The sequence below is a fragment of the Delphinapterus leucas genome, chromosome 2 (assembly GCF_059928025.1).
Source record: "Delphinapterus leucas isolate spDelLeu-1000000601 "Yukka" chromosome 2, BTC_Dleu_Yukka2, whole genome shotgun sequence".
Classification (NCBI taxonomy): Eukaryota; Metazoa; Chordata; class Mammalia; order Artiodactyla; family Monodontidae; genus Delphinapterus; species Delphinapterus leucas.
The window spans coordinates 143,582,385-143,605,597 of record NC_143130.1 but is presented as its reverse complement, the minus strand read 5'-3'; the positions used below and the strand labels follow the sequence as shown (position 1 = coordinate 143,605,597).

At 44.0% G+C, this 23,213-nt stretch overlaps 1 protein-coding gene across 1 annotated transcript in view; it reads right to left on the bottom strand.

Annotated features, from left to right (window-relative positions):
* Window positions 1–23,213, bottom strand: part of RHOJ (ras homolog family member J) — an 84,750-nt gene that overhangs the window by 15,179 nt on the left and 46,358 nt on the right. The window contains exon 2 of the mRNA XM_022570420.2: window positions 7,984–8,042. Within this exon, the coding sequence (XP_022426128.1) occupies window positions 7,984–8,042 (59 nt within the window). The remainder of the gene's footprint in view (window positions 1–7,983; window positions 8,043–23,213) is intronic.

Sequence of the window (23,213 nt, the reverse complement as noted above, 5' to 3'; positions counted from 1 at the left end):
TGGTAGCCGTGCATTTATCTATCATTTACTCAAGGTGCCCAGCGCACAGGGACTCAGTATGCATGGCTGGCACTATTACTGCTTTTAATACTAACAAAATCTAAGCAATTTCAATGCAAGCTGGCAAGGATGCTGAAAAATCCTAAAATCCTAAAAAGTGAACTAAAAGAACACACAAAACAGTCAGTCATTGTGGTTGAGTACATTGCTTAAAAACTGATTGGGCCAGGCCTACGATTGCATCTCAGCCAAGTTGTGCCCATGGCTATGTGTGTGTGTGTGTGTGTGTGTGTGTGAGCCTGCGTGGTGGGGGTGGGAGTGTGGGAGGGGACAGCTTGTTTCTTGTCAGTGACTCTTCCTCTTTCCACAGCTAGCCCTGAAAGCCAAATCTGTCCCACAGTCTCTCTGCCTCTCTCCTTTCTCTCTGGGACTTTCTCTCTCACAGTAGCTGTGAAGCCCACAAGCCAAGAGCTCTCCTTCCCAGCCCATAATCTACAGCTGTTCATGATACCACCTGCTCCCTGCCACTTCATCCTCTCATCTGCATTGTCATAAATGGAGTAGGAGCCGTGTTGTTTTTTTCTCATGCCCCACTTGTACTCTGTACATAGCAAATATTCCATAAATGCTGTTGACCGATTTTGATGACACCCGGTCTGCAGTGACCTGCAGATGAACACATGGTTTTTCTGTCTATCATTTACTGCAGTAGTTTTCATTAGAATCATCCGGGGAGCTTTAAAAACATCCTAATGCCCTGCTAACCAACTACCTGCCTCTACCTTCCTTACTCTGGGACCAGTGAAATCAGAATCTCTGGAGAGTGGGCTTGGGTATCTGGGTATTCTGATTTCATTGGTCTGAGGTTGGCATGGAGTTGAGAACAACTGATTTACATCATCTTCAATGTCAACAGAGGATGTATCAGGGGCTTATTACTAAGGGCCAGGCACTCTTTCAAGCTCTTACATGCGTTATCTAGTTGAATCCTCACACTAGCACTGAAAAGATGGTACCGTCAACATCTGAGTTTCATAGAAGAGGAAGTTAAGGTTTAGAGAAATTCAGCACTGGACCAGTGTTACAGAGCTATTAAGCACCAGGATGGGGGTATTTAGCCTGAATCCAGCTCTAGCTCTTAATTGTGACCACACGATTTGCTTCAGCCCGGAATTTTAAGGGACAGGTTAAGCATTTTCTTGAAAACTCATTTATCCAGGAATCTTAATATGGGTTCATACTTTACCCAAGGATCTAGGAAAAGAAATGTTAGAGACCGTGGGGTGGGTATAGTATCTATTTCTACAGAGCTATAGAGAGGCATATCTCTAGGCCTGCATCTACCAGAAATTACCACCAGATGGCAGCAGACACTGTATATTTAAAACCTCAACGCTTAAGAAAGCACAAATGAGAGAAATGTCAGAACTAGGTAAGTTGGGTCACAACTAGATAAGCAAATAACTGGTAGTCTGAAAGGATCATGTTTACTTGATTCTTTACCTAGAAGCTCTCAAAGGAATTCTGCTCACATTATGGAAAAGTTAGGCAGACCCCTGGTTGCTGGATTAACTGTAGGTGGGAAGGTGAAAAGAGTTTGGTTTTTCGATAATTTACCCTCCTGGTAGGTCCAGCTGAGTGACTTCTGACTGTGTCCTTCATTGGGCTTTATCCTGCTCTGTATTCTGGATCTCTCTTCTATGGAAACCTTAGTCCTGCTGTATAATTCCATTTAAAAAGATTTATTAATTGCCTACTGAATGTCTAGCATACAGCAGTCAGGATGCTATATGAACTATATAAGGTGAAAAGAATTGGGGAAAAGCTAGTGGGGGAAAAAATGAAAATATGGGAAACAATTCGATTTATGTGAAAATGAGACAGGTGAAGTTTCTCTTGCTTTTAGTAAGCTCTCTGATAATAGAATAATGTAGAATAGTTATTTGACTGAATTGGGAAAATACAATTTCAAGGCTGGAAGAGGTCTAAGAGTTAAGTTAGTGCAGTGGCTCCCAAAGTAGGGTCCCGACTCGCAGCATGGGCATCACCTGCGAGCTTGTTAGGGGTGCACATTCCCCGGTGCCACCCAGCCTTCCTGAAGCTGAGGCTCTGGGGGAGGGGTTGCTCCACCTGTGTCCTAACAAGCCCTCCAGGTGACTGTCATAGCTCAAGTCTAGACACTGAATGATTTAATCAGGACTACAGAGCAAACGTACCTCTGAAGAAGGCTCACACCTAGGCTGGTCGGGCTCGTTTCAGCCCGTTTGCCACTGGCTGCAGCTATGACACACGGCAGTGGGTTCAGGATTAATAAAAGTAAGTGTCCCCTCAGACTGAGGCCTGGCTGCTGGGAGTTTGGGGGACTTGAATTTGTACCAGCTGATAACTCGGGTGATTTTTTTTCTTTTGCAATGGGGCACATTTTGGGTCTTGGTTGGATGCGCACATGTTGAGATGATATAAAGGGGCTCTGAGGATTGGGTCGGTGGTTTATTTTGTATTTGAGGCCCGTTCCAATGTTGAAACTGAGAATGGAAGACCATAAGAGTGACTCAAAGGGGGCTTCAAGGGCTAAAGTGGACAAACAGGCTGGGCAGGGTATGGGGGTGGAGGGAAGGGTGGGATTTGGGCAAGGTACGCTTTTTTTTTTTTTGCGGTACGCAGGCCTCTCACTGTCGTGGCCTCTCCCGTTGCGGAGCACAGGCTCCGGACCTGCAGGCCCAGCGGCCATGGCTCACAGGCCCAGCCGCTCCGCGGCATGTGGGATATTCCCGGACCGGGGCACAAACCCGTGTCTCTTGCATCGGCAGGTGGACTCTCAACCACTGCGCCACCAGGGAAGCCCAAAGTAGGCTTTCGAGTGCTTTCCACCCAACTTCACTCCAAAGGCAGGAGAGTGTTTTGTCTTAAGGCAATCTGGTGTTCTGGGGTAACTATGGGTGATTATCAAACAAAAGTTCAGGGACCGCCTCAGCCTCAGATGGGCTGAACACCTTGGGCTCGAAATATGCCTGGAACAGCCGCATCATGATGGCACAGTGGTGAGCAAGTGAAACCATTAGACCAGCCCTTCTCAAACTTTATGCATATTTGAATCACCTAGGGATCTTGTTCAAATGCAGATTCTTATTCAGCAGCGGGCCTGGGATGAAGTCTGAGAATTTGCGTTTGTAACAGGTTTCCAGGTGGTGCTGATACTGCTGGTCCGGGGACCACACTTTGAGAGGCTAGGAGCGTTGCACTGAGCATCCCCTCCCCCCCTCCTCACCCCCATACCTATGTTAAATTGGAAATGGAATTCTGCTTCCAAGCCCTGTTGGTTTAATGGTATTTACCCCAGATTTTCAACACATTCTCACTTTCATATTCTCCCATAAGTACACTCATATCTGTCAGGCTTGGTTTGGAAAATGTGGACACAGCACACGTAGGGCAGGAGTGCGGCAGAGTGTTTAAGAACATGGGCTAGGGAGACATATTCTCTGGGTTCAAATCCAGATGGCCTATTGGGTCAGCCGATAGTAAAGAGGAAGGCTCCTGTCCTTCCAGGTTGCCATTAATGAACCCCAGGTGTACTTGGCCTCCCTGCCTGGTCCTTATGTCTCTCTCTTCAGCCCTTGCGGGGGCAGGGGGCAGGGAGAAGGGGAGGAGAAGGGTTTCAGAATCCAGGACAGGTGAAGACGTGTGGTGTGCAGCCCTGGCTGAGTGAGGGGTACAGCTGATGGCCTTCCTGCTTCCCAATTTTCATGGTCACCAGTGACAGCTGGGCTGCTGTGGTTCCTCAGTGACAGACACCATTTTGTGCTTGGCCGCCAGCAGACGGCCCCTGATCCAGCAGTGCTTGTGTGCAGAGAACTCAGGGGTTTATCCTGCTGAGAAGCCAGGCTCCTGACACCAGGAGATTCTCATTCCTCCCTGGTACTGCTGCTAACTGCCACTTTTGCAAATGTTGCTTTTGAGATACGTCCATCGTGGAGTTTGGCCTGAGAGGCCACAATCACAGCAGGGTTTTACCCACGTTGCTCCTGGAGGCCAGGGCCCACGAGAGAAAGAGACAAGGTGTCTTAGTACCGGGACTGGTTCCAGTCTAGGTGGTCAGCTGAGGGGTGGGAGGATGCCTGGTTCAACGCCGTGACCTGGGAAACGCCCCTCTCCCACTCTGGCATTCCTTAGCTGGCCAGTACCCAGGCTTGCGGCAGTATCCCCACCCCAGCTTCCTGCTCTCCCTCGTGACACACTCTAAAGAAACTGGCCTGCAATCACATCATTTAAAAGTCGGCTCTCAGACTCTCTGTAGTCAAGCCAAAGATCTGAGCTCTAGAAATCCCTTTCAGAGAGACTCTCCGTAATGCACTTAGGGGCAAGAGTCACACAGGCTGGGTTGGCAGGACCTAAATAGATCTGGTTTACAGACCAGGCCTTATTGCCTCCCCAGTGTGAGCTGAGTGGGTAACATGCCGAGTCACCCTGTACAAAAACCCCTCACTTCATTGCCTAACTGACTGTTTGGAATTCTACCCAACAGATGAAGCAGAGTTCTGAAGGCTCTTTGTCTTCAAAAGACTCCACTCAAAGTCCAAGTATCAGTTTGTTTCAGGGGCTTGGGGAGAGAGCTAATGCTTAATAGCAGCTGCCAGGTGCTGGCCGTGTTTGCACGTGAACATTATAACCTGCCTTCAGCAGATGCTTGGCTGGCTCGTGCAGTGCTGCAAGCGTGTGTCAGGCGAGGCTGGCGGGGCTGCAGTGATGCCTGAGGTGACCAGGTGTGGCGAAGTGGAGGGAACCAGGTCGAGTGATTTTGTCCAGGGCTGGCTTTGAGGGTAGAAATAACGAGCTCCTATCAGTTTATCTTTCCGAACACATGTGCTTCTTGAAGTTGTTTTTGTTAACTCTGAGCCACAGTTAGCTCAGGACAAAGATGAGGGGCACTGCTCCTTGATTTGTTCATGCGAGAAAATCTAGTTATTCACAGCAAGATGGAACCCTATAGCCAGATTCAGAGACTTATTTCTTTTTTTGTGGCTCAGGGATTAATCAATTGGTTTTGAGGTCGCTGCTCTTCCTTGTTAGTAATTCTGACCAGATGAGTAATTTTGAATTAGTATAGATCTTCCTTAGCCATGTGACCTCAGCAACATTTGTTCGAATATAACTGAGGAGGCTAGATTATCCTCCTTGAGGCTGGCAATGGAAATGTTGGGACAATGCTTCTAAATTAAATTTGTCACTAAGACTTATTGGTAGAGTTGTAGAACCATGGGAATCAACTTGGGTAATGGTTATTTTCCACCACATCCTCCTAACATTAGGAACAATGTTTCAACCACCAAAGACTCTGAGGATCATGATTCTTAAATTTTAATGTGCATACGAATCACCTGGAGATCTTCTTCAAATGCATTTTCAGATTCAGTAGGCTGGGGACAGAGCCTGAGATTCTGCATTTCTAATGAGGTCCCTGGCAATGCTGCTGGTTGGTGGACCAGACTCTGAGTGGTAAGGTTCTAGAACCGTGGTTCTCAAAGTATGGTATACAGACCAGCAACAGCATCACTGGGAAACCTGTCAGAAATGTAAGTATTAATACTTAGGCACCATCCCAGACGTGTAGAATCAGCAACACTGCAGGTGGGGCCCAGTGACTGGGTTTTAACAAGCCCTACAGGTGATTCTGATCCCCGCTCAAGCTTGAGAACCACTGTTCCACAAAATGAATTATTCATACGCGTCATCCTTCAGTGGAATGCATTCCAATACCCAACAGTCCTTTACTGCTGAGAGGTCTCCCTTAGGTCTAGCCTCAAATTGTTTTGCTTAATTATTCCGGTTCTTTTAGGCATTCTCGAGGTCATTTTTAAAGGTCCTAATCATAGAATTTTAGTCCTATAAGGAGCTTTAAGATGTGTTCTGATTTCTTTTCCCCATGCTTTACGCTCCCCTATGAACCTTGTCCACCTCTGGGCTTTCAGAGTAGCTGGTGGAAAGCATTAAAGTGAAAGTTAAATTGAAGAAATATCTATAACCCATTTGTTGTTATATTCTATCGGTGCTCATCACTTTCTTCTGTGTCAGAGGTTTGGGTCAATTTGGAGTTTAAAGATATTTTTTCCCCTGCCTTAGAGTCTCAACTCCTATACTAGTATTATTAAATTTTTCTAAGGACAGAGCAGTGGGAAAGAATAATTAAACTGCTTTTATGCAGTTTTATTGGATTCAAAATTAAATAGAGGCCAGGGAGGCTGTTCTGGGGGCAATTAACACACAGAAGCAAACAATTGTGGTGGATTGCTGTAGAACTGGGGAGAACTGCGTGGGCACAAGGGGCACAGAGAGCATTTTTAGAAGGCAAGGGAAACAGAAAGAGATTTCAGAATCAGGCAATAATCCTTGCTGTATTGAATTTTTCAAACTGGATTATATTAATAAAATATGATTATGGAGGAAAAGGGTGTAAGCTCTTTTTTCAGGCTGTGAGTCCCTGATGGATGGGGACACCCCAATGACTGTGTGATTGAATGAGGGTAGGCAACTCCAGCCCGAAGAGCAGTCTCCCTCTATTGCTGGAACGATTTCTGGTGGAGGGGCAGTCAAGCATGAGCTGCACTGAAGCCCTGTACCTTAGCTCAAAGGAGCCAAATCACCTTTCCAATCTGGGCATCTGTGGGCATCCTTTTCTAGTCGTGTGTCTCGGTATTGATGTGAGAGGTCTCCTCTATTCTCCAGTTCCTGAGAGCTAAAACACCCATCAGCCAGCGAGGGGAAACTGGAGGCTTTTAAGAGCCTTGAGTCTGGTGCTAGATTTTCCAAGTTCTCCACTGCCTGGGCCTGCCCAACATCTGACTTTGATGTTCCACAGACATTGATACAGTGGTTCTTGCAAATGCACACAGAAATCCTAAAGAGAATTTTATTTATTATGATTTTTTATTTTTTAGTATAGAGGTATCAAATTGAGCAAAAAGACATATCTCCAGATAATTGTGAAAAAAATCTAGACAAATGCATAACTACAAAGAACAATTACCAGGAAACTCACAGTGGGAATAAGCATGGTCTAATGTTCGCTCCAAAGGACTTAAGATGTACGAATTTGGGCAGACTGAACAACCTGCTGATTTTGACCTAAATAAATGACCCAGGATGTATGGTACCAAAAGCTCTGTCAAAGAAATTGGGCCATAACCATCAGTTGCTTAACCACTTCCCCTCTAGCCCATGAACTTGTAACATTAGAAACTTTTTTGTAGTGGAGTGTGGGATGCAAGGAAAAAAAGATAAAGCGGCATTTTCAGCCAAGCAGAGCATGTGCTGAGGGTTCCGGTCCATTGCCTTTCATTATTGTCTGGTCAGGTTCTCCAACTTGAAGAAATATTTCTGACAGAATGAGCATATTTCAGGAATCTTGGAGAATTTAGAGTTAACCCCAGTTATTCAGGGGTTGACCCTCACTTTGGGAAAGCATCCAGGATCCTGGATTTTCTTCCTTCTAACGCTTAATCCATCTTCTTCCTACTCCTTGATCCCCATCTCCTATCTCTTTTTGTACCTTTCCACAGCTTGTTAGGCAATTCAAATAAAGAGCAGGCAAAGAATATAACATGAAAAAAAATAATGGGTGAAACTAAAATTTATGAAATTGACTCAGTAATCCTGGATCTGGAATTGGTATGGGTAGGAAGAAATTGGAACTCTTGGCCAAATATGGTGTTTTGGTTAGTGATAGTCATCAATCAATAAATGAATGGTTATTTGCCTGTCAACACCTTGAATCCTACAATGATTTAGTTTTCTGTAATTAAAAATATTTTTAAGATATTCAAAATATTTTGGTTGTCATTTAGGTAGACAATAAATTTGCCCCAAGTGATCAGAGGAGGTAATATCTGTACCGTGAGTCCCCATATGCCTAGCCAAATGGATCATTCTTCCTGCCCCGCCCCCCCCAAAAAAAACTCTTAATGAATCAAGGTAAGAAAAATGTACCTGTCCTGCGGTGTCATACAGTCCGAGCAAGTGTTGCTTGCCTCCCACTGTCACAGTAACTAGGGGAGAAGAGAAAAGAGGAGAGTCTGTAAATGCAAGCTTCAATCAGGAGTCTTCACGTTTCTCTATGCCAGCATCTCCTTGGGCAGCAAGGACAAGCATATGCCTCACCCGTGTATATTTGAAACCAAGTTGACAGCATGCTTGCCAAATGAAAGGCAACCTTGGGCTGCAGTGAGAGCAGATGGGCTGAGCCAAGTCCAAATGTCTCAACCGAGGTGAATACTGTTGGTGCCACTAGGCCGGCTGTTCATTGATCCTGATTAGGCCCTGTAATATCAAGCTCCTGAAGGGAAAGGATGCTGGACTCTTTCTTGGTTAGTTTATTTTCTTCTTTCATTTGGTTTGAGCCGCCTTTCGGGATATAGACTCGTGTAAACAACCTTTCTGTTAGAAATCTCTCGGCTTTTATTTGTCATCAAAATGTTCAAAGACCCTGAAAACAAAGGATATTAACCCACCTGCCTATGTTATAGTCTATAAGGCAAAGCTAATAATGAAATGCGAAGGGCTTAACATTTATTTCAAAAAGTGTTTTTATTAAATATCTCTGTGCTTTAGCTCAACTGATTCATTACAGTTTGAACCTTAGTTGCAGAAGGAGGTGTGGTATATGGGTTTCATCTCACATAACTGAAGGGCATATATAGAGTGCAAAGTAGAGAGTTTGATTTACTCAGCAGGCTTATTGCCTTGCCAAGCAACGATGTCCAAAAGTGGGAGGTAATAGAGGGATACCAGCTGCTCTTTACATGGCTGGAAATGAAATAAAGTCTCAACTTGAAACTAAACTGAGATTGAACAAATCGAAGGCAAGAGTAATATGATTCTCCTGGTGAATGGAAAGAGCAGATTTAAATTTCCACAGAAATTTAATCTCTTTTTGGAAAAAGAAAGTAAAATATGAAGGAGAATGTGATTTTTCCTAGTTGATTAAAAAATGTACAAATGCAGGGATTCACATTCACTATCTTATAATAACCTATAATGAAATATAATCAGAAAAAATAACTGAATCACTATACTGTTCCCCTAAAACTAACACGTTATTGTGAGTCAACCATATTTCAATACAAATGTGCAAGTCCAACATAAAAATGATTTTTGATTTCCCCTACCATTAGCTGTGCAGGAAACGAAAGATAAATGGAATAGCAACCTTTTATAACCATATCTCTAAAATATGCCAGCCAAATTCTCTAGTCTGCAGCTCGGGGCTTTGGTACTGATCTGACTTTTATTTGTTTTCAGGTTCAGGGCCTACATGTATGCAAAGTGCTTCTTAATGGCTCTTTCTTTGAAAAGCACTTGTTTAAAAGCACTGCCTTCCCAGACACTGGGAACAAGTTTTCTAATCTACTCAGATCAACGTGTATTCAGCTTGATAACATGGCAGCAGCTGCACAGATGAGCTTTTACATGTGTGTTTTTAAGGGGTGAACCCGGCTCCATCCAACGCTAGTGACAACACCGAAGAGAGGCGTCTAAACATTTTTCCTTCCTTTCATAAGCCAGGCTAGCAATGGAAATGAAGGTGAGATGGCACAGCCCCGATCTCTTCGTCCTGTTATAATTTCCTCTTCCTGCACACTTGGAGCCCAGTCAGATGTTCCTGAAGTCTGCCTAAATTGTTTCTTAAATGGCTAATTCACCACCTAGACATGGATCAGGAATGAGGGGAAGAAAGCCAGCCATTACAACATGGAATTTCCTGCCTCTAGTCAGCCCAGTACTTACAGGTTAGGGGCAGCGGTTCCGGAGACCCCCTTGGATGGTCTCCCGACTTAGAGGCCCAGGGCCATCTGTGGAGCGAGTACTAGAAGCTGACTCACCCTCACGGCCCCACTGGGCACTGCAGAATTTCCAAAGCGATGGCTCTGACCTTTGTCACTGGAGCCCTGAAGCTCTTGTTTGAGTTTTCTCAGAGAACAAACATTCCTTCCAGCCTGCTTTTCCTCAGGCCTCGCCCTCTTCTCCCTTGGCAGCTCTGACTGCAGAGAATTGTTCCAGGCCTGAGGCGAGTGCCAGCCCGGGAAAGGTGGCCGTCGGGCTGAGAGTCTGAGCCCAGCCTTCCCTTACCTCTGTCCTTCCCTTCCTCAAGAGTTTCTTGGGTTCTGGGACTGCCCTCAGTGTTGGGAGCGTAAAGGCCAGATACAGCTCGTCCTGTCACGGAGCGTGGAGAGGAGGGTACAAGGCAGTGCAGTGAGCACTTTGCTGGTGGCAGTGCGGATGGGTGGGGGAGCATGCAGAAGGGGCACCACTGCACGTGCACACGCGCCCTGCTGGAGTGTGGTCAGAGAAGGCTTTCTGGAGGACATGTCCGAGCTGCGTCCCGAGGATGGCCAAGAATTACCCAGGGTGCACTGGGGGAGATGGGGCATGTAGGCTTAGGCCCAACCCGACTCACTAATACAGCCTTTATTCTGAAGGCTTTGTTAAACTATGAAAGTCCTGAATTATTCTTGTTCCCAAAGAAAGCGAAAGAGAAGGAACTAAAATAATTTACTTGCGTTAAGGCAAAATGGTGAGAGGAGGGAGGATGAGGTTTTTGGGGTGGAAGCCAGGTCAGCTTTCAGCTTTGCTGCCTACTCTGTTGGACCAGCCCTGCTGGAGGAATCCTGACGGAACAGGGCAGTGCCCTCATGCCCCCATCTCTGGAAATCACTTTTATTCTCTCTTCTCTGCCCTTTGATTCTCCCATTTTATCAGAAGGAAGATAAATGGATCACACAGTTGATGACTGAGAACATCAAGGGACAGACAGCCAGAGGCAGATCCAAGCATCACTCACATATTGTGGAATATGCAAATGGCTTTGTGAGTCCTTATCTTGGGCTAGCAATGGATGCCTTATCGCTTGCCAACCTGGGCTCTTTGAGGCTTCTCAGTTTGGAAATGAATTAGGTCAGCATAGAAGGAAGGTATGCTCTAAAAATGATCATAGGAAATGTAGAGACGTTGAGAGAGCGGGATATTTTAAGTCAGATGGTTCTGCGTTTGAATCCCATCTTTGCTATTCACTGTATGAATGACCTTGGGAAAGTCACCTAACACCTCTGAGCCCCACTTTCCCTATTTGTTAAAAATGGGGGGAACATCACCCATCAAAGAGAATACTTGTGAGGAGAACGTTAAATGAGAAAATGCCTGGCACACAGCCTGGCCCACAGTAGGTGCTGAGAAGTTGTTATTTCCCCTCCTTCAACAAATGCTTATTGGACCTCTTCTAAGACCAGGGACAGTCTGTCTTGCTCTCCCCTGTATACCCAGTGCACGTGAAATGGCACAACAAAGTTATAATATTTGTGAATTACCGGTCACTTTCTACGCTAAATGGTAGCTATTTAGATCAATGTCTTGTGTCTCTGAATGGACAGGTAGGCCCTTGAGGACACAATCTCCATACCCCATACCCCACACAGTACACAACACAGTTCTTGGCATACGTAGTAGTTGCTGAATCCACAGAACAGAAATGAAGCCCCAGGGGCAACTCAGGCAGAAGGAGGTCCTTCGAAATGTGCAGAGCTTCAGCTTGAAGCATCCTGGCAAGACGCTAACTGCTGGGAAGTACCTGCAGCCAGCAAACCTGCCCCGCAGACAGTGGTCAGGCTAAAATCCCAGATCACCTTCTATTCTCCAAGCTGTTAGAGTGTTTTGTTTTGAGTTTAGAGAGGTTTTAAAGAGAGTGGGTCAAATGACCTGCTAATGGCTCAGATGGTTCTCTCAATAAAGCGTGAAAAGTTGTCAGTGGCTTGTTAAGTATGTAAACCGAAGGCCTTCCTCTCCAAATCCATTTAGCTCTTGGCTTCCTTGTGTTTGTTCTTGGTGCAGATTGGATGGTTAATTTTATGAGTTGGAGTGAGGTGCTAATGAAGTAGAAGTCGTGGGTTTGCTCTCCTGAGAGTCAGTTGATTTCACCCAGAGAGAAAGTGTCCCGGCAGGACGTGAGCCTGCCCCCGCCCCACCCCCCTCAGCATTTCAGTCACCTCATGAAACTGCATGTCGTTTGCAAACCTGGATGAGGAAGTGTTGGTCATTCCCTGTAAGCCAGCTCAGACCGTAAGTCCAGCCCATTAGCAGCACTAGGAACCTGGTTCACAGCCCCCTGCCTTGTTGGTCATCTCATCCGCCAAGAGCAATCTTTTGGAGCCGATGTGATGAATATCTGATGAATCCTGAGAACTGGCATGGCGGAAATGCCCAGTGCCCCTCCGTTCCCAGCACATAGCCAGCTGTCTGCATCACTCATGTCAAATGTACTGTATTTGGCAGGTAGGATGAGGCATACCTGACTATGTCTCATCCTAAATGTACTAGGATGGTACTAAAGGTACTAATAGTACCTTTAGTACCATCCTAGGCACTATTTTGGAGGAAGAAACACTAGATTTATAGACATAGCAAGAAATACAATTTTAATTAAGTTAAAAACATGGCCCCATGCAAATACAGAATGATGTTATGTCAAAGATTTATTAACTCATTAATGAGAGAATCAGTAAGATGATAAATCTTGTTCAAAGAGCATTTTGAAGAACTGGACATTTATAGGTACTTCAAAAGCAAAATGTTAGAATAAGATGGCTAAGTTCAATGGAAAACTGGTTGTTGTCCTATGGAAAAGATAAGCTTTGGTGTTCTCCTTTCTACTAAACAGGAATTATTTGCATCTTGACCCAACAAGATTTACAAGTTAACATGTAACTTCAGAGAATCTAAGCTTTCAGTTAATAGCAGAATCAGACAAAGGCAAGTTACCCTAGATTACTAAGCCTCGGGGGAAGGGTGTTGAACACTGCCTTAGCATGGACAGTTGCATGTTCTCGGCCTTATATCCAAGTTCCAGATAATTTTTCTTCACGTCCGAATTCAAGTCCATACTTAGCTATCTACTCATTTGGTGAGATGTTGGGTAGGTCAGTAGGTTTCTCCCTCACCTGGAAGATAAACACATTGTCTTTACCCTAAAGGGGTATAAAAACTCTTTATTAGCTGTTCCAGAGTCAGGGGTAATCACCACTACAGTTTGTCTATGTCTGGGGTGCTGCAAAAAAAGGAGAGTTTAAATGAAAAATCTCAATTCTGACCCTCGTCATGCTTGCTGAGTATCTTCAGCAGTGTTCGCTGACCTTTTCCCTCTCTGAACTGACTCTCATCCCCGGCTCCTCCTCCTTTCTAGAAGATCCCATCTGGGACTGTGACTCATCTAGCACCAGGGTCCGCTCTTAGGAGCTGCTTGTGCGTGTTGTGACGTGGGTTAAGCCTCACAAATGTGCATGTTCATTTTATAAGGAAGCAACTCAGAGGCATCTGGGATGACATTTCCCTCAAATTAAAATAAGCTAGAAAACAGAATGAAACTAGAAATAGATAATACACTTTCATAAATATGAATGGTGGTGAATTCCTTCCTGGTGGGGTTTCATCCTTCCAACTTAACGTGTTCCTGTTAAGGCGGCTTGGAAACCTCATCCATCTACGCTGGCCCCCCTCAGCCAGCTCGTTTCCTTTCTTTGCAGAGAATGCCTCTTGTTTCCTAAGCATCAGCCTGTGTGTGTGTGAAATAAAAGTTGTTCAGGCAAGTCTCTTATTTGAGGTACTGGTGTGAGGTCCTGTTTCCACAGAATAAAGACTGAGGGGAAAACCAAACAGTCTCCCTGAGAATCCATTAGGACACTGAGCTGAGGGTTTTCTTTCGTTAGGTGTGTATATTCGTCCTACAGTAACAAGAGTTCCTTTTGAACAGGGGAACGTACCTCTGCCATGCATCTCCATCCCTGGTCATGTTTCTTTTCTCCTTTAGGTATGGCTATTGCAACAGGGGATTTAGTTTGTAGTTGTTTGTTTAGTCTGTAGTGTAACCACCCCAGATTTTAAGGCAGAAGGACTGGCTGGAGGCCTGAACTCACTGTGAACAAACTCTGGGATACTGAGCAAGTTACAGCTTCCCTATGTTCTCAGTTCTTACTGGAAGTTTGAGGAGAAAAGAAGATCATGAATATAAAAATTATGTACAAGAAAGCTAACACAAATACAAGGTGACATCAGTGAGCAAATGGCTTCTTAACAGTACTTTTGGGAACAGAGCTTGCTGGAATGAAGTTGGGTATGGGGGCGGTGTTCAGGAAAGGTCTACCCTTGTCAGTACTTGTTTGATGAGGGAGGAGAGGGAGGAGGAAAAGGAAGGGGGGTGAAAGGCAAGAGGAAGGGGGAGGAGACTGTGCAGTTCCAGGACCTTTGGAACTGGCTGGGGATGAGGCCAAACCAAAGACAGAGCCACGATTCCATGACATACACATCCTGGGATTTTAGAGTCTTGCTTGGCCTCACCCTTCCTTCCCCAACATTCATTTGGTCTCTACATCCTGCCAATTCTACCTGCTAAGTATCTCTGGATACTCACAGACTCCTCTTTACCATCTGTGTAACTGTCCTCATGCAACCCCCAACCTTGTCAATTACAAAAGTCTCCTAATCAACATTCATTTCTCAGGCTTAACGTAGCTGTGGCTCCCAATCATCTCCGAGATAAAATTCAAATACTTTCCAAGAGTGTACAATGTCTTTGTAATCTGGCCTCTGGTTTACCTTTCCAGATCTCTCCTATTTTTTACCCTCCCACAATCCAAACTTCTTGCAGTCTGTTTTCGTTTCTTTCTTTTTTTTTTTTTTTTGCAGTACACGGGCCTCTCACTGCTGTGGCCTCTCCCGTTGCGGAGCACAGGCTCCGGACGCGCAGGCTCAGCAGCCACGGCTCACGGGCCCAGCCGCTCCGCGGCATGTGGGATCTTCCCGGACCGGGGCACGAACCCGACTCCCCTGCATCTGCAGGCAGACTCTCAACCACTGCGCCACCAGGGAAGCCCTTGCAGTCTGTGATACTCACAATGCCTTTGCTCAAGTTGTTCCCTCTGAAAATCTGGAAAAGAAATTCTGGAATGCTTTCCCCACACCTGTCAGCCTGGAAAACTTCCATAACCTGGAAAAGTCACTTTTGTAACGCCTTCTTGATGTCCTCCAACTACCTTAAGTGTCTTTCCATGCTTACTTGCCCATTGGGCCTTAAAGTGCTGTGTGCTGTTTATCTTCATGTACCAAGATCTAGCACGGGCCTGGCATGTGGCTCCATAAATATTGGTTGAGTGACGGAAAAGTGAATTAAATTCCAACTAAAGCGGAGGTTTTCTCTGAGGCATATATTTCCTCCAGATGAGTCTTTGGCCTTTCCCAAAGGGTCACCATGAGCTTTTCTGGATGGTAGTAGTAGTGGTAGGATGAGTTCATCAGCAGTGGTGTCCTACACTAAAGCTGGCCTGCCTTTTACGAGGGGATGCCATGGAAATGTGGCTCCCCTGGGTGGGATCAGTGTTTGGGGTACTCTGCCACTTTTCCAGGCAACTTTCACCAGCTACAGGGCTGCCAGACTCCATCGGTGGGGCAGGACCACTGGAAGGTGTCCTGAGGTTCACTGTGGCCATATAAGCCATAGTAGCCAGGCTCCCCGGCATGAACTACAGAGTACAGGGGAGCTGTCTTTTGATTAGGACTTTGGGAAGCAGTGACTGAATTATAAGTGAAGCCTGCACGTTGAGGTGTGTGGTCTGCAAACCAGGGTGTGCTTTTTGCATGATCCTCTGTATAAAGAGATACTTAAAAAAAAAAAAAAAGCCAGCTCCTTCAGTGACATTCATACATTACTAGAAACTCATAATAATTAAGCTGCCAACCTTACAATGGAGGTATGGTGGAATCAATACCTAATTTAGAGGCAGAAACTTTTATTTTCAGCCTTGACCTTGACTTGGTGAAATTGATGTTTCACGGGAGTCACCAGGGGAAGCTAGTTTTTTTTTTTAAATTTTAGAATTTTATTTATTTTTTTATACAGCAGGTTCTTATTAGTTATCCATTTTATACACATCACTGTATACATGTCAATCCCAATCTCCCAATTCATCCCACCCCCACCCCCACCCCCCGCCGCTTTCCCCCCTTGGTGTCCATACGTTTGTTCTCTACATCTGTGCCTCTATTTCTGCCCTGCAAACCGGTTCATCTGTACCATTTTTCTAGGTTCCATATATATGCGTTAATATACAATATTTGTTTTTCTCTTTCTGACTTACTTCACTCTGTATGACAGTCTCTAGATCCATCCACGTCTTTACAAATGACCCAATTTCGTTCCTTTTTATGGCTGAGTAATATTCCATTGTATGTATGTACCACAACTTCTGTATCCATTCGTCTGTCGATGGGCATTTAGGTTGGGGAAGCTAGTTTTAAGTTGGGGAAGCTAATTTAAAAAACACAGAGTCCCTGGTTTCACATCTCACCCCTAGATTCCAAGGAAGTAGGTCTGGGGTGGGGCCCAGAAGTCTGCATTTTTATCAGACTCTCAAGTGAGTGATTCAGATCTGAATTTCAGTTTTCTCATCGTTAAGATGAGAATAATAATAAGCTCGATTACTCTAGAGCATCCTGTCCACTTTAGATGGTTTTGTGAATAACAGATGAGGTAATATAAGGGAAAAAAAGTTAAAATTTATAAAATGCTACACAGATATTATCTGATCCTACCTGACACAGAGCAGTCCTTTCCCCTCCTTGTCTAGAAATAGTCGCTAAGGAAATTCAAACACCTAGGTGATGATAAAAGTGGAATGGTGTGGGGGCTTCCCTGGTAGCGCAGTGGTTGAGAGTCTGCCTGCTGATGCAGGGGACACGGGTTCGTGCCCCAGTCTGGGAAGATCCCACATGCCGCGGAGCGGCTGGGCCCGTGAGCCATGGCCGCTGAGCCTGCGCGTCCGGAGCCTGTGCTCCGCAACGGGAGAGGCCACAACAGTGAGAGGCCCGTGTACGGCAAAAAAAAAAAAAAAAAAAAAGTGGAATAGTGTGTTCCTGTGAAGAGTATTCAATGAATTATTAGGCTCATAAAAGTTCTATCAGGTACCAGCTGTAACTACTTAGAAAATATCCTTTTCACAAGGACAACAAAAACTATAAAGTGTCTAGTAATGGGAAGACTTTTATGAAAAAAGGTCTTCCCATTACTTGCTGAGAAACATAAAAGAAGAAAAATGGGGAAACAGCTCATGGTTTAGGGTGGGAAGCTCTGTATCGTAGATGTTAGATCTTCTCAGTTTAATATGTTTATAGTAATTCCAATAGAATTTTTGAATTGGGAACATGACAGAGTGATTATAGCAGTTATATTCAAAATTTAGTTGGGGAGAATAGCTAATAATTTAAAAAGAATGACAGGATAATTGTGCTAATATATGTTAACATGTATTATAAAGTTATTAAAGCAGTATAGCATCAGCACAAGAATCAATGATCCAGAACAGGAATCTCAGCCACTGAACCTATGCTACATATGTAAGGATTTAGTATATGATAAGTGGCAATGGGGAAAGATGAAGTAGTCAATATATGGCATTTAGATAGTTGGTTACTGTTTGGAAATAAAAAAGACTCTGAAAATATAAAAGCAAATGAAAAAAACCATAAAGAAAATGATTGATATATTGACTAAAAAAGTCACATATGTTCACATATATTGTGAAAAATGGTCAAGAAGGTTATTATCTTTTATGCATAAGGGTGCTTTCTGGTTAACAAGAATAATAATTAAAATAAAAGAAAATATATAAAGAGTATAGAAAATTTACAAGTAAAGGGCCAATGAATATTGGAGTAAAAAAAAATCAAATTAAACAAGATGCAATCTTTGGCTTGTCAAATTGCCAAAGATGAAGAGAATGACACCCAGGGCTGGTGAATACATAAAGAGGTGGCATGTATATGCTGCTGGAGGATATGTAAATTGATTCAATTTTTCTGTCAAGTCGTTTGGCAGTACAGATCAAAAGTCTAACCAGGGGTCTCCCTCTGACTCGGCAATCCTGTTTCTGCAATGTATCCTCAGGCAAAATCATACAAGTGCGCAAGAATATACACGTATAAGACTATATATCACCAATGGTTTATAATAGTAACAGTTGGAAACAACCTAAATGTTCAGCAGTTGGGGATTGGCCCTTATCAGTTATGGAACAACCTTACGATGGAAACTTTGAAAGAACAGTGAGGTAAAATATTTAGGATATAATGTCTAGGGAGTAGGAGATAAAATTCTATATTGAATAGGTAAAAGTATTTATAGGAAACACTTTTTATTTTTTCCATACTTGATTACCATGAACATGTAAATCAGAAAAAATAAGATATTTGGGTGCTTAAATATTGTGTTTATTTTGTTGTTCTTATCACTGTTATATGTAGATTGGAGTCAACGTCATCTAAATTGTCTCCCATCACGGAAGTTCTACCATTTCTTCTTGGTTCACTCTCTAATTTTGTCTTAGGCTTATCCAGATTTACTTTAGGTTGTAGGACCAAGCTTATATTTTTATGAGGAGGAACATGTGATGAATAGGTCTACTGCAGTGGAGGTTTATGAACTGTGTATTGCAGAGCAACTCATCATTTTCAGAGAATTATGATGAACCACTAATGCTCTACCTATATTTGCATTTCGTAGATACCAAGAAAATACTGTGCATTTGAGGATGTTGGAATCTGCCAAATGTATTTGTTGCAAACCAAAAGAAATACATGAGCTGTAAAGACAACAGCAGTAAATTGGTTCTAAATATAGAACACTGTCTAGGCAGAGTGAAATAAACCAGTCACTCAAGTGAATATTTAGAGCATGTGTTTCTGCTCTCAATAACTTCTTCTCCAAAGTATTACAAGATTATTTGGAGAACATTAAGTGATTTTTCTCTGTTTTCTACTTTCCTGTATGGTTGTTGTCCTGGATTATATTTACTCATTTGCCTCTTTGTTATTCAGGATCCTAGAATTTTATGTATTTGTGGTTTTCTCCCTTTATTTATTTCATTTATCTTAGTCTAATATGGGGTTCTTTACAGGTAGCATATTTATTTTCTAGTTCTTAACTGTCAAGAAATATTAATAGTTGCTGGTTAATTATGATCAAAGGAGGATGTGTGACAATTTGAGATAAAACAGTTCTTGGCTCTTTTCTGCAATGAATATCTAAGAGACCGTCTTGTATAACTTTATTAAGTATTTTCTCAGAATTTGCATAGGGTAACATCTACCACTTTTATGTCCTTCTTCACATGTTTTTCCCCAATTGTTTTTCTTCAAACCATCTAAAAAGAAAAGTATAATTTTGGGGATGCTTGTTAGCAATGTAAAGATCATGGCTAGTCAGCCCCATCAAGGAGATGTTCATAGCCAGTAAAGGGATGCCCCAAATGTCAGCTACCATCAGAACCTGTGGTGTGCATTGTCACCCAAAGCTAGAAAGAGGCTTATGAAATGCTTGGCACCTGAGGTCAACTGGGTCAGTGGATTAGCAATGTGAGGCTTTGAATTCTTATTCATGTTTTTGCTTTTCTGTCAGATTTTAGGTGAGGTACCATTAATTTAGTAGAGTTTCTGTGCATTTTCAAGTATTTAAAAAATGTAACAAATAAGTGGGGAACCATGTGGTATACGGTCTCATGTGGTTTCACATTCAAGGACACACAACACTAACAGCCCAAAGTCCTCATAAACCATTCTAACCTTAAGTGAAAGATAAAGATACCAAAGGAGGATTCAAATTATAAACCATAGCACTGCCTCTTAAAATCATCTTTTTCTCAGTACTTTTCTCAGCCTACCACAGCCTTGAAGTTTTGCCCCTTCTCTCCGTTCATCACCAGCACACCTCCTGTAAATATCTTGGTCTCTTTCTGCCACACAAGAAAGCCAAGGCTTGATTGGCGCTCTCCTTTGGGCTTTGGAGGAGAGGAAATCTGAGTAGCCAAAGGCACTTTCTCCCTTCAGCAAAAGGGGGAAGGGAAGGATAATAAACATTTATAATATCTGTTCTTGTGTCCCTGACACGTTTATAATTCAGGTATTTGTTTTATAAGTCAAGGGGTTGTTTGCCAGACTCTTAGGATAGTAGCACCATGTCTTTCTCCTGGAACCCACAGACACTCAGCAGTTTAAATAACCACATTGTCAAGGACACCATAGGTAGATGGAACTGCAGACTCTGCTAGACCACAAGGTGAAAGGCTCAAGGGTAGAAAGTGGATAGAGAGAAGATGATGGTCCTTCTGAGTCATCACTAACTGGTCAAAAGCAAAAGGAGGTTGTGCCCGTGGAAGCTGTGTGGACACAGGATCAGGACTGCATTGTGGAGGGGTGTGAATACCACAGGCCACTAGCACTGTGGTCTAGAGAATGTGAAGTTAGGCATGCAAGACCTGGTAGGGCAGTGGAGCTGGGGAGGCTTTGCCACTAACTACAGAGAAATTACCATATCAAAGAGGAGAAAAAGAAGTCAAATTTGCTGGGGAGAAAAATGGGGGTGGGAGTGAGAAATAAGATGGAGAGGAAGGAAAGAGGACTTGGGAAGGGAGTGGGTTATTCTAATTGGCATCAGTCTTCAGAAGCCCAGTGTGGACCCCACCCCAACGCAGGTCCAGGAGCTGGTTCAGTCTAGATACCTAGGCGGTTTGGGCCTAGCTCGGATATCTCCAGGGTTGCCCTAAACTGACCTGGTCACCCAGAGAGCTCTCTGACTTGTGGCTTCTCTGTCCTTCCCTCAGTCTTGACCTTTGACTCTCCATTGGGAAAACCCATACCTATTCTGAAGGATTATTAAACTCCTGATTTGAGCTGGCTGTGTCAGGAAGGGCGTATGGGCCTGGGCTCAGTTCTTGAGTGGTTAGCTGTCAGGGGTGCCTAGGACTGGGTGGAGAGAGGGCTGATAAAGAAACTCTTGTCACTTCTGTCTGGCCTGTTCTTTTCTGGATGGAATGACATGCTACTGAGTCCTGTCTTCCATGATGGCACTGATAACGGGACAAAGGTAGACCAAGGATGTTGCTGAAGACCAAAGTGTTGGCATGGTCAGGAAGGCCACACAAACTCATGTCTCTTACCTTTGCTGTGGCTCTGCTGTCCCTACCTTGTGATGCTTGTGCCTCTCCTCTCCTCCCATTATGAATTTCTAATAAGGGCTGTGATGACTGATTTTATGTGTCAACTTGGCTGGACCATGGAATGCCTAGATATTTAGTCAAATATTATTCTGTGTGGGGGTTGTTTTTGGATAAGATTAACATTTTAATCAGTAAAGCAGATTGTCCTCCATAATGTGGGTGGGCCTCATCTAATCATTTGAAGGCCCGAGTAGAATGAAAAGACCCACCCTCTCCTGAGTCATAGGGAATTCTCCAACAGAGTGCCTTTGGACTCCATCTGTACCACTGGCTCTCCTGGGTCTTAAGCCTACTGGTCCACACTGCAGATATGGAACTCCCAGTCTCTGTACTCACCTGAGCCAATCCCTTATAATAAATCTTTTTCTCTATATATTCACGTCCTATTTGTTCTGTTTCTCTGGAGAATGCTGACTAATACAAGGGCTCTACATTAGGACTGTACAGTTTGATTTACAAGCTCTCAGCTAGAGGACAAGCGTATAGCATAATTGGCCTACCATGATGATTCAACAAGTGGATAATAAATAAAAGGATATTTTTCGTGACAGAGTTTGTTAGGTGAGAACTGATACCAGTGCCAGTTGGTGTATAGTGTGGCAGGTGAGGGACACAGGGCATGAGCTATAGAAGCATGAGGTTGATAAATAAAGGTACTGATTTGCAAATGACTTGGTCACCAATGACCCAAAGCATCCCTCTATTAATGATACAGGAGGCATCCTTGGTGAAGTCAAGAAATATAGCTCCAAAATGGAGATAGAAAAGATAGCACACGGAGCAGGTGGCCCTTCATCTGAGTGTGAGATGGGGAGAGAGAAGCGCAGGAGCTGTTTTTATCCCCTGCTGTCATCAAGAAGTGCACGTGAATCATGAGGATGTTCGGTGGAGGATGGGGAGGTGGGGTTGGCTGGTAATGATGGCTCTTGTTAATGTGCAAATTCTGATTCAGTCGATCTGGTGAGGCCTGAGAATTTACATTTCTAATAAGCTTCTAGCTGGTGCCCTTGCTACTGCTCTACAGGCCTCACTTCAAGTGACAAGGCTCTTATTCTTCCCTTAAATATGGGGTGTGTGTGTGTGTGTGTGTGTGTGTATGTGTGTGTATATATATATATATATATATATATGCATGCAAGTGTACCCCACAAAGGCAATGCAGAAAGGAAGCTGGATCTGGTCCGCAGCTGGAGTAGTCACTCTCACCTGCCCCCTCACTGGGCTTCAGAAATTAAGGGGGTGGGGCATAGTCACCTTATCGGTCCTGCAAAGAGCCCAAAGTGTCTACCATGGGGGAAACCTCCTGACGGGGCTGCCAGTTTCTTCGGTGGGGATTTGAGGCATGGAAGGGACTGCAGCCAAAAAAGAGGACCGTCAAAAGATGGAATTAGAAACAAGTAATCTTGAGGCTTGGAAAATTTTGTCTCACTCCCCTGGATCATCACTGAGGGGAAACTGACCTCAAAATGTGAGAGCATGAGGAAAGGGAGGGAGGCAAACGATTGGGGCAAATGGGACCATGAAATGGGCTTATTTTCTCAGTCATTTATTTCAATATTTCAGTAGATTATACTCAGAAGCTTGGAGTATAATAAAAAAACAGGGAGCTCAGCTCTGTTCTCTGTGACGACCTAGATGGGTGAGATGTGGAGGGTGGGGGTGGGAGGGAGGTCTAAGACTGAGGGGATACATGTATACGTATAGCCGATTCACTTCATTGCACAGCAGAAACTAACACAACATTGTAGAGCAATTATACTCCAAAAAACCAAACCAAACCAATGTGCTTTCTTCTATGTGGGGATTTCTGAGTGTCTGTTTGAAGTTCTGTGACCTAATTTACACAAGTGTGTTTCTGGACCTGCAGAAGTAGCCACTATCGTTGTCTGTCTGTCCACTGTAGGGCCTGTGTGGACACGGCTTAACGGGCAGCTGGTGAAATCAGGCAAATTTGTCTTCTCTGGGTGAGCTCCCCTCACCCCACTTCCTCCTCCCTGGCCTAGGAATTGGTATCCTTCTTTCCTCTTCTTTATCAGAATGTATCCTCTTTTCTCCCCCACCCCTCTCCCCAACACACTGAGGTTCTACAAACACTTAATAACTGAGTAGACTGTGAACTCCTTACAGGCA